This window comes from Adelges cooleyi, unplaced genomic scaffold, assembly GCF_023614345.1.
Source record: "Adelges cooleyi isolate 19-005CV unplaced genomic scaffold, UGA_ACOO_1.1 ACOO_flye_CR_arks_rails_tigmint_CR_PRNA_784, whole genome shotgun sequence".
Classification (NCBI taxonomy): domain Eukaryota; kingdom Metazoa; phylum Arthropoda; class Insecta; order Hemiptera; family Adelgidae; genus Adelges; species Adelges cooleyi.
In genome coordinates this window covers 2,219,134-2,230,478 of record NW_026096496.1, presented here as the reverse complement: position 1 = coordinate 2,230,478, position 11,345 = coordinate 2,219,134, and the positions used below count along the sequence as shown (strand labels likewise).

The window sequence follows — 11,345 nt, the reverse complement described above, 5'->3', positions numbered from 1 at the left end:
AATTTACTTGATTTACTGAATTCATTAAATACAAATTAATAGAATTATTACTTTTTTAAAGAGAGAATTATTGTATATTAATAAATTTGATATAAAATTTAACTTTGATAGCCAAATACCTGTGTCAGTTATAGCTAAAACTTTATGATAAAATATCCGTAATGTATGTCAGACACACAATATATGGGTTATATCATTGTAAGAAATAACTAAACTGAAAGCAGACATTTGAACTACCTTAGATAAGTTTAATCAAATAAAAATAATATACTTACATATTATTATAAATATTGGTATAATCAAGAAGCGATTCCTTGTATGTAGTAGTATGAAATTCATACATTAATTACTGATATTTTTAAAAATAAATGAAACGGGTATATGAGTATTATCAACCCACGTACACAAATACATGCATTAATAATTATTTTAAGTTAACACAACACACTTTTCATTCAAATTGCTTAGTGTTGATATTATACATTCACATGAAAAAATGTCATATTAGAAATAAATGTTTTATACTTATAATTTACACCTTGATATATAATTGTAAGGTCTTGGGTCCGATTTGAAAGACATTTCCATAGCAATTGATATGTCATACTCAAAACCAATTTTACATGATAACATTGGTTTTTAAAAGATGAAATATTTTCAGTAAAAAAGCATTCAACCTAAATTAAAAAAGCTAATTGAAATCGTATTGTATTAAATTACCCATTAAACTCTAATAAACTTACCCATTAAATTGATGCTTTATATTTATATTTTACACCTTGATATAAAATTGTAAGGTCTTGGGTCCGATTGGAAAGACATTTCCATAGCAATTGATATGTCATACTCAAAACCAATTTTACATGATAACATTGGTTTTTAAAAGATGAAATATTTTCAGTAAAAAAGCATTCAACCTAAAATAAAAAAGCTAATTGAATTCGTATTGTATTAAATTATCTATTAAACTTTAATACACTTACCTATTAAATTAATGGTGTGTCCAAGAATGTAACGTCAAAATAAAGTCGAGAGCAAATATTATCAATTTATATATTTAAAAAATTATAAAATAACGAGTTATGACATAACTACAATAAGCATGCTATCATATTTACTATAAAGTAAAATGTAAATTTACTAACATTTTTTAATTAAGTTTGCAATTTCTCATTTCACTAATGGAAAACGTGTGAACTTCGAAGTCGAAATTTGTTAGCGATGAGGTTATGTACAAATAATAAATATAATGCGATTTTGTACAAATAATAAAATATATTATGGGTACTGGTCACTCGATTATTCCGTGGTAACTGATGCATAGTTTAGATACTAGACTGTTATCCGAGATAACCAGCTAATGACTAGCTCCAGCTAGATTAGGTTAAAGTGTAAAGTCCGTTATCCGTAACAGTCTACCTTTCGTCTAATAATGTATGGTTATTTATTATATCTGATTATGATACGGAATGCGTTAACATCAAATTATTATTATATTTGATGTGATGACCGTCGTAATAAAACTACTTGTCTTTGTCGAATCGAATGAAATTATTAAGAAATATAGACAAAAATTCAAATCTTTACAAAGTCATAAACGGCGAACAAATGGATGAAAATTAAAAATTCAAACGCTAACATTTTTTTAGATTTTTTGTCTTTATATTTATGGAATTTAAAACATATGTTCCCATTTGAAAAAACGAGGTTCGTACTTATTTAACGTATAAGGGTTGAAGATAAAATTTTTCTAAATATTGAAAAATGTAACTAAATATGTACCTAAAATTTTAAGGAAAAAAAAATTCGCAAAATATTCATACTTTCAGAGAAAATGAGTGTCTTACGTTAGTTGGATCACCCTGTATATATATATAATAGGATGTACTAAAACATTTTTTGTTTCTTTCTGTTCTTCTCTTGACATAATGTTCCTTGGGGTAAAATAATATTTCCCTATTGTTTCAGATTTTTAAAATTATTTTTAGAGGTTGCAAGCACCAGTTTTCCAAAAAAATTGGAAAACTTTTTTATATTTTTTATTTTTTTTAAGGTATAAATATAAATTTTAAACAAATGTTGCTTGTATACAAAATAATCATTAGAAAAGGAAAAATAAGCCAATTTTTTTTTTTTTACAAATAAACTACATCCAACTTATTTAGGCCTTAGATTGTAAAATTTGCGAAAACATTGATACATATATACCCTTAATAGTACCCTAAAATATTATTTTTAGGGCTGTAAAATATTTTTAACTTATTCCTCATTTAGTTGCGAAGAATTCCGATATACTTACAAAACACATTATTCTAACAATAGATCATTTAGATATTATTTTACCCCAAGGAGCATTATGTCAAGAGAAGAACAAAAAAAAACAAATTTTTTTTGGTACATCCTAATATATATATATATATATATATATATATAGAAAGAAAATGTTTGATTCAAATTTGATACTCGTTATGTTACAGAAATTCTGTGTTGCTACGTTAAAAATAATATTTAAAATACTTAGTATAAATAATTAAATGTTAAATCACGCGTATAGAAATGTATATTATAATTTTATACATTTTAAAACAGAAAATTAACCGTCTATAATACCTACGTGTATAATACCTACGTGTATAATACCTACGTGTATTATATGCCAAGTAACTGTTAGAGTATTTACACCGCTATCAATTACCAACTATTTAAAGGGGGTGGTAAAAAATCCAAGGATTTTGTTTATTTGTAGTCGGTTGTAATGTAATATTATAATTTAATCGGTTATTTTAAATAATTTACGCCCGAAAGACAAAATAGAGTACAAGATAAATAATCGCATAAAAAATCATTAAAAGAAAACTCGTTTAAATATCATTGAATATTGTTATTTAGAACACTTTTTAATCTGACTAGGGGAAATCATATGGCGCACTGTACACATATCCTTGTAGTTCAACAAGTGCCCGCCGATGTCGCCAGTTATTTCAGAGTTGTGTTGCCAAATGCCAAACTTTGTATCGATTATTATACGCTGGACGGCCACACCCTGCTGTACTGTGTTCACTGGGTAATTACTCATTATAACCGATTGTAATTGTGTTGTTTTCTGTCGATTTTACTTATCGAGTATTGTCGTGGTGATTTGTGAAGATTAACTCTTATCGTGCACCGCTTTCCACTGTACACGATACCTAATAAAAACTTGCAGGTATGTTTGAGAAATTAATAGAATAGAATTATTTCAAAGGGACCGTGTGTTGTTAACCTTATATTATTATTAAAGTTAACATTGCCTTCTACTGAGTAACTTGCAGTAAAGTGCCGCTAATGCTTTTTTTAATGGTGGGAGGTGTCCAACACTAGTGCTTGCACTCACCGCCTCTTACTTTATTTATATGCATCTAAACTAAAATTAATCTTAGAAAGGAATATCAACTGCACCAATGTATGTTTTCTTGTGCACTACTGAGTAAGGTGAGGATATTTTATTTAACCATTGTCTCTCAACCGAGGTCGAATGGGTAAGAAAAAGCCTCAAATCCTAACAATGAATGATATAGCCTCATAGAGAAGAAATGGACAAAATATAGTATCTTTTACAACTATAAACAACATATACAATTTTTTTTTCAAGTGGTATGTTCTCAGTATGTGGTCACTCCTGCTCCCCTTTCCTGCAAAATGTTGATAGGATTAGGTCTAAAGTACCACCAATATGACGTTTACTCATTGAACAAATTGTATAAGTTAAAAAAATAGTCTTCTGATGGTTATAGAATTAATTTGTACAATGTATATATCCCTCGCCATTTCTCACGTGTTAAATATTATTTAAAAAAATGATATTGGCAAAAAAAATTATACATATATAAAAAACCAGTACGGATGGGTCCGGGCACAGTGGGCACGGGGAGGATAAAGGATAGTGCCATTGAATAAACCTATTGAATCGCAACAGCTGTGTTAAATGTGTACATATAGTAGTTCGTCAAGCGCCCGCCGTTGCCTTTGTCGCCAGTCATTTGAGGGTTGTGTTGCCAAATGCCAGTTCGATAGCGATTATTATATGCTACACGGCCACACCCTGCTGTACTGTGTTTACTGATACTTACTGTATACTCACTAACCGATTGTAATTGTGTTGTTTTCTGTCGATTTTACTGTCCAATATTGTTGTGGTGATTTGTGAAGATTAACTCTTATCGTGCACCGCTTTCCACTGTACGCGATACCTAATAAAAACTTGCAGGTATGTTTAAGAAAGTAATAGAATAGAATTATTTTAAAGGGACCGTGTGTTAACCTTATATTATTATTAAAGTTACCATAGCCTTTTACTGAGTAACTCTGCAGTAAATTGCCGCTAATTCTTTTTTTATGGTTGAGGTGTCCAACTCTAGTGCTTGCACTCACCGATTCTTATTTTATTTATGTGCATCTAAACTAAAATTTATCTTAGAAAGGAATATCGACTGCAACACTGTATGTTTTCTTGTGCACTACTGAGTAAGGCGAGGATATTGTATTTAACCATTGACACTCAGCCAAGGTGAAATGGGTAAGAAAAAGCCTCAAATCCTAAAAATGAATGATATAGCCTCATAGAGAAGAAATGGACAAAATATAGTATCTTTTTTAACTAAATACAACATTTACAATTTTTTTTCAAGAAATAAATTAAGTGGTATGTTCTCATTATGTGGTCACTCCTGCTCCCCTTTCCTGCAAAATATTGATAGGATTAGGTCTAAAGTACCACCAATATGACGTTTACTCATTGAAAAAATTGTATAAGTTAAAAAATAGTCTTCTGATGGTTATAGAATTAATTTGTAAATAAACTGTCGTCATGGTCGAAATTAATTAACTCATTTTTTCTTAAATATTTTTTTATTTAAATTTTATTTTCATTAAATATTTCTAGCTGACACTAAACAGATTAATGACTATTTCTGGATATTATTTGTACGTTGCCACTAGTGGCGTCGCGTCGATTTTATTATCAAGTATTGTTGTGGTGATTTGTGACAATTAACTCTTATCGTGCACCGCTTTACACTGTACGCGATACCTAATAAAAACTTGCAGGTATGTTTAAGAAATTATAAAAATCCATTTATTTCAAAGAGACCGTAACTTTTGTGGTGTTACAAAATAATCTTCTGGAAACGGAGAAAAGATTACTTAATTTGTGTAAGCCGTGATTATCGTTAATGTAAATCGTTTTGGATTAGAATCTGTCTAGAAGAAAATAAAAAACAATCACGGTAGGGCTTCGAGAATTTAGATTATTAAATTATTAATTTATTTGGATACTAAGTTAAATTTTATATACGTCTTTGATGTTGAAATCTGGAATTATAATTTTTTTATAGGGACAATTTTCTTTGTCTATGGTATACATTTACTCAACCTGGCAGCCCTCTTTTTTTTAAGATATTTTTAAACATAAAAATAACAGTGTGTTTTATGTAGTTTACTTATTATTTCTTGTCAGTTAGATTCGCAATAAAAAATGATGGAAATGAAATTTGTTTCAAAATAATAATCGGTTTGAATATTAAAAAAAATAATTGTAAGCAACATAATATAAAATTGGATTAATAGACATAATCACTAAATATGTATCAAAGGCATCAAGCTGAGGCTAGGTAGTCTTCGGCCATCAGTTTCAAGAATGAATCTTTTCATTAAGTTACCACATATAGTAGTGCTAGAAGAATATTAACTCTTCAGTTGTAATTCTTTCAGCATGCCCAAAAATACTAGTGGCGTCGCGTGATACTTGGTGGTCCTAGAACCTATAGGAGATAAAAGTCTCTTCAACCACAGAAATCAAATTATAATAATAAATAAACGTATTTATAATTATAATAAACAATTATAATGATAAATAAATTTAGTTATGGTCTGATGCTATAATTAAATGGAAAAATATATGTAAGTTTTCATTACTTAAAAATGTATTAAAAACTGTAAGATAAATATTGTATACCTAAAGTATAATTTTTGAGCCTTCATTTGAGTGAGCTTAAGTAGGCATCCCTAATAAAATTATATACCTTTAGACTTAACTCTCTAAGCTAGAGCGACATAAAGCAATAGTTTCCATCCCTTCTAGGGGTAAAAGTTGATTATATTTTATTGGTTTGTCAACGTTTATCGGTGGTACTATATCTAAGGAATATTCCATACAACCTTGAAATTAATTCTATAATTTTTTAAAAGCCAGTACAGTGGGTCGGGGCATAGTGGGGATGGAGCATAGTTGGGTCGGGGTATAGTGGGGACGGGGAGGTCACAGGTTTACAGGAATTTTTAAATCTGAAAGTGATTAAATCGGTAATTAGTATTTTCAAGCCAGTACAGTCCAAACCAAGCACAGTATAAACCAGCAAAGTTAGAAAGTTTTAAATTAAGGTTCTGTATTTACAAATGAGCATCAAAACGTTTATTTGAAAGTGATTTTATTCAATTTTATCACTTTTATTTATAATAATTCCTAAAGACCTGTGACCTCTCCGTTTCCTTATTGCTTTGATTACATTATGCCTATACTCTACTGTACTAGTCCTCTCGGATAAAATCACTTTCAAATTAACGCTTTGATGCTCATTTGTAAATACAGTACCTTAATTTAAAACTTTCTAACTTTGCTGGTTTATACTGTGCTTGGTTTGGACTGTACTGGCTTGAACATACTAACTACCGATTTGCATCGAATCGTTTTTCGAAAGTGATTTTATCACTTTCAGATTTAAAAATTCCTGTAAACCTGTGATCTCCCCGTCCCCACTATGCCCCGACCTAACTATGCTCCGTCCCCACTATACCCCGACCCCACTGTACTGTTTTTTTTTTAATAATTGTGTAGGAGCAGTATCATGATGTTAAATGTTCACGAGATTTGATCTAGTCATAAAATAAAGTACTATCATTCATGACTCTTAAATACTATTAAAATATATCTTAACTTGAACACAGTAATAAAATAATGAAATATTTTATACAAAATTAGAGCTACAAGTTGATAAACTAAAAAATTAAAACTAGCACGAAGCAGATTACATATCTTATATAACATAATTTAAACAATCAAGCGTGAATCTCTTTAAATGAATAACAGTATAACAATATGCAACACATTAGTTTTCCTTTAAAAAAATTGTGTAATAAAAAATACATTTTTGGGCGGTATATTGCATAAAAACCAACACATAATCTGAATCCAAAAAACAACAGTCCTCTTCATAATTTGCAGGTAATTGGACCTCATATACTCATAGTTGACCTTCGATAAGGTAATATAACGCAGGCGATCAAATAACGAGATAACGACAATGGTTTTGTCGTATCAGAATCATTAAGTGTCTTAATAAGTACACGGATAGGTTCTTTTCCCAATAAATCATGTGTGTCTACTATAATCAGATACACGATTTAGTCGTCTGTGATATCATGTAATAAACACAATATTATGATCATGACCAAAAGGCCCTAACCTAACCTAACACGGATAGACGTTACCAATTGATAGTTTTTAGTGTCTGTTCGTTTCTCACATCTGGTACACCGGGTTTTTAGTTAAAAAAAAAAAATTGAATTTGTGTAAACTTAAAGTCAAATGTGGTACTCGAGCACAAAACCTAATAGTATCATTCTGCATAGATATACATAAAAAAATTTTTAATGATTTGATAAATTTTTTTTAAAGATTTTAGGTGTTTTTGTTAAAATATACGAAATCTGCGAAAACACAGTTTCCCGGCAATTAAAAACAAACTGTAGTGCCGAATTTTTTTCCCGTTTAATATGTTATGGATAGATATGAGTTCCAACTACTGGCAAATTTTCAACCCAGAAGTCTTAAAATTACGGCTAAAAACCCAGAAAAACAACAAAACTTTTACCCCCCCTAGGGGGATGGGAAATGGATATAGTTTAAATTTGACACAACTGACGTGTGCGGGCATACCAAATAAATAATTCTTACACATTTCAACTCGATCTGACTCTTTTTCTTGAAATTATAGCCAGTAAAAGTTCTAACTTAAAAACTCGTACAATTTTTTTTTGGTTTTTCAAAATTCGTCTGTGAAGAATTAAACTTTTCCACCTTTAATCCCCCCCCCCCCCCAAAGTACAAACTCGATCAAATTTGTGATTTATAGAGTGGTGAACTTTTTTTTTTTTGGCCCAACAAAGTATATTGCAACATATGATGTTAGTCTTCAAAATTATTTGAATTACCAATATAGACTTAAAGTTAGCAACACAATGTTCTACCAATTTTTTTGTTCATAATTTCATTAGTTAAAATATGCATTGTTTTTTTTAGAATGAGCCAAATTCTGTTGAAGGAAGAAGAAATAAAAACAGAAGTGGATATAATAGATGGGTGGTGTTACACGACACAGATTCAAATTGTGAAAACAGAGCTAGACGACACTGTGAATGTAGAAAAATCATGTACATGCAATGAGTGTAATAAATCGTTTGCCACTAAAAAGGAAATTGCCCATCACTTAACAAAAACACACAATAATTTATATTCAACACCAAAGAACTGTCTCCCAACAGAATTTCAAAAAAATCACCAAACGTCAATACAAAATGGTATGAAATACCAATGTAAAGTGTCTGATAAATGTTTAAGTAGCACATCTAATCTCAATTACCATCGGGCGGTTCATAGTGAAGAGAGACCATTTGCATGCAGTATTTGCGATAAAACATACAAACGGAACAATGAGCTGACGGATCATGAGCGAGTGCATACTGGCGAAAAACCGTACAATTGCAATGACTGTGACAAATGTTTTACATGTTTGTCTGGTCTCATATCTCACCAAAGAGTACATAGTGGGAAACCGTATGTATGTGACGTATGTCAAAAAACGTTCACTCTAAAGGCATCCTTTACAACGCATCGGCGTACTCACACTGGGGAGAAGCCCTACAAATGCCAAGATTGTCCTAAGAGCTTCACTAGTTCTTCAAATTTCACTAAACACCGGAGGTTCCATAGTCGCGAAAAACCCTATGTGTGTAGCGTTTGTCAGAAATGCTTTGCTCAATGGAGTTCGCACAACGCACACCAGCGCACTCATACCAAAGAAAAACCCTATAAATGTGAAATTTGTTTAAAATTTTATACATCTGGGTTTAATCTTAGAATCCATCGTAGAGTTCACACCGGAGTAACCCCATATAAATGCAATATTTGTGAGAAGTCTTTTTCTAATAAATCAAATTTTAAAGTACACCAGCGCACTCATACCAAAGAAAAACCCTACAAATGTGAATTTTGTTTAAAATGTTATACATCTGGGTTTAATCTTAGGAGCCATCGTAGAGTTCACACCGGAGTAACCCCATATAAATGCAATATTTGTGAGAAGTCTTTTTTTAATAAATCAAATTTTAAAGTACACAAGCGTATTCATACCAAAGAGTAATACTTTGAATGTCAAGTTTGTGCTAAGAGTTTCACTGGCTTTTCAAATCTCATCAGACATCGCAAGATACACGGCGGAGAAAACTCTACATAACACTACAACAATACAACACACAATAACACGGTTCCATATCAGAAGAGGTCAAATATTAAAAACAATAGTAGTCCTATTACAGTAGTTTGTATTATGTATAATGTAGAAAAAAAAAATGTATTAAACATGATGTATTTAAATGTACTATAAATTATATACATATATATATATTTACATAATAGTATAATACCATGATTTGTAAATAGTTTACTAAAAACATTCGCTCTCATCTTGTTGAGTTTTTGGTATATTTTTTGTTTATTAAAAAAAAGGCTTTTTTTATCTATTTCAAATTGCACATAAACTAGTTGATTAATTGTTATTTTGTAGTCACCAATAAAAATTGCAGTTCTTATAACACGGTTCCATATCAAAGTCTGCAAAACAAATATATTTAATATATTAATTATATAATGGGGTTTGTTGTATCTATAAACCTAGGTTTATAAATATATATATATATATATATACACGGACTGGTAATACACCGGGTAAACGAACCCAATTGTTGTTATGATTCACATAAATGTTTTATACGAATATGATAAGTAATATTATACATAGTAAAGATATAAAATCTACTTGAACTACAAGAAGTGTATAATTTTTATGGTTTAGGATTCAAGTAGGTTTTATATCTTTACTATATATTTAACCATAAGTTTGCTTAACAGTTTTTTTTAGAATATTATACATTTTCAATACAGTAAAATTAAGTATAATAATACAGGTTGGTCAACGCATCGTGAACCACTTAATATATCATTGGGTATTATTAATAATTTCATTTTTTTCTCCATTATGTATTTATACGATGTGATATGGATTTCTCACATTTTTTTTTATCCCCCTCGCAACTTAGTTTTTTTGATAGATTGATTTTTAAAAATTAAATGGTAACGCTTATATTTTATTATATCCGACAGACCGATCTACCCTAATAGTAGAAATATACATTTGTAAACATATTATTGTCATTAGTTACAATGCTTTTATAGATATTTGTATTTCTGTGGATTCGCATCCAAACGTTTATTTGAAAGTGATTTTATCAGTTGTAACTCAGCGAGAGTCGTGCATTCGAATAAAACATTTTGTAAACAGTCTACTCGAAATTTTTTTCTTCTATATATTCAAACAAAATGTTAAAATTCTAATAAAAATTGAAAAGAATATTTTTATAATATATTAATTACATTGTTTGTTGTGCCATTACAAGTAATTATATTTAAAACATTATATCGTACAAATCTAATATATGTTGTGAGTGTACCAAAAAAAATTTGTTTTTTTTTTGTTCTTCTCTTAACATAATGTTCCTTGGGGTAAAATAATATTTCCCTATTTTTTCAGATTTTTAAAATTATTTTTAGAGGTTGCAAGCATCAGTTTTCCAAAAAAATTGGAAAATTTTTTTTTAGTTTTTAATTTTTTTAAGGTATAAATATAAATTTTAAACAAATGTTAATTGTATACAAAATAATCATTAGAAAAGGAAAAATAAGCCATTTTTTTTTTACAAATAAACTACATCCAACTTATTTAGGCCTTAGAATGTAAAATTTGCGAAAACATTGATATACAGGGTGATCTAACTAACGTAAGACACTCATTTTCTCGGAAAATATGAATATTTTGAGAATTTTTTTTTTTCTAAACTTTTAGGTACATATTTTACTACATTTTTCAATATTTAGAATTTTTTATCTTCAACCCTTATACGTTATAAAACTACGAAACTCGTTTTTTCAAATGGAAACATATGTTTTTAATTCCATAAGTATGTAGACAATTTTT

At 29.4% G+C, this 11,345-nt stretch overlaps 1 protein-coding gene across 1 annotated transcript; it reads left to right on the top strand.

Annotated features, from left to right (window-relative positions):
* Nucleotides 1-8,336: 8,336 nt before the first annotated feature.
* On the top strand, nucleotides 8,337-9,398 carry LOC126845435 (zinc finger protein with KRAB and SCAN domains 1-like; the record flags this gene model as incomplete). The annotated part of the gene is made up of 2 exons (XM_050584089.1): nucleotides 8,337-8,788; nucleotides 9,341-9,398. Coding segments are annotated over exons 1-2 (510 nt in total), but the record flags the coding sequence as incomplete, so codon positions are not given.
* Between the last annotated feature and the right edge of the window lie 1,947 nt (nucleotides 9,399-11,345).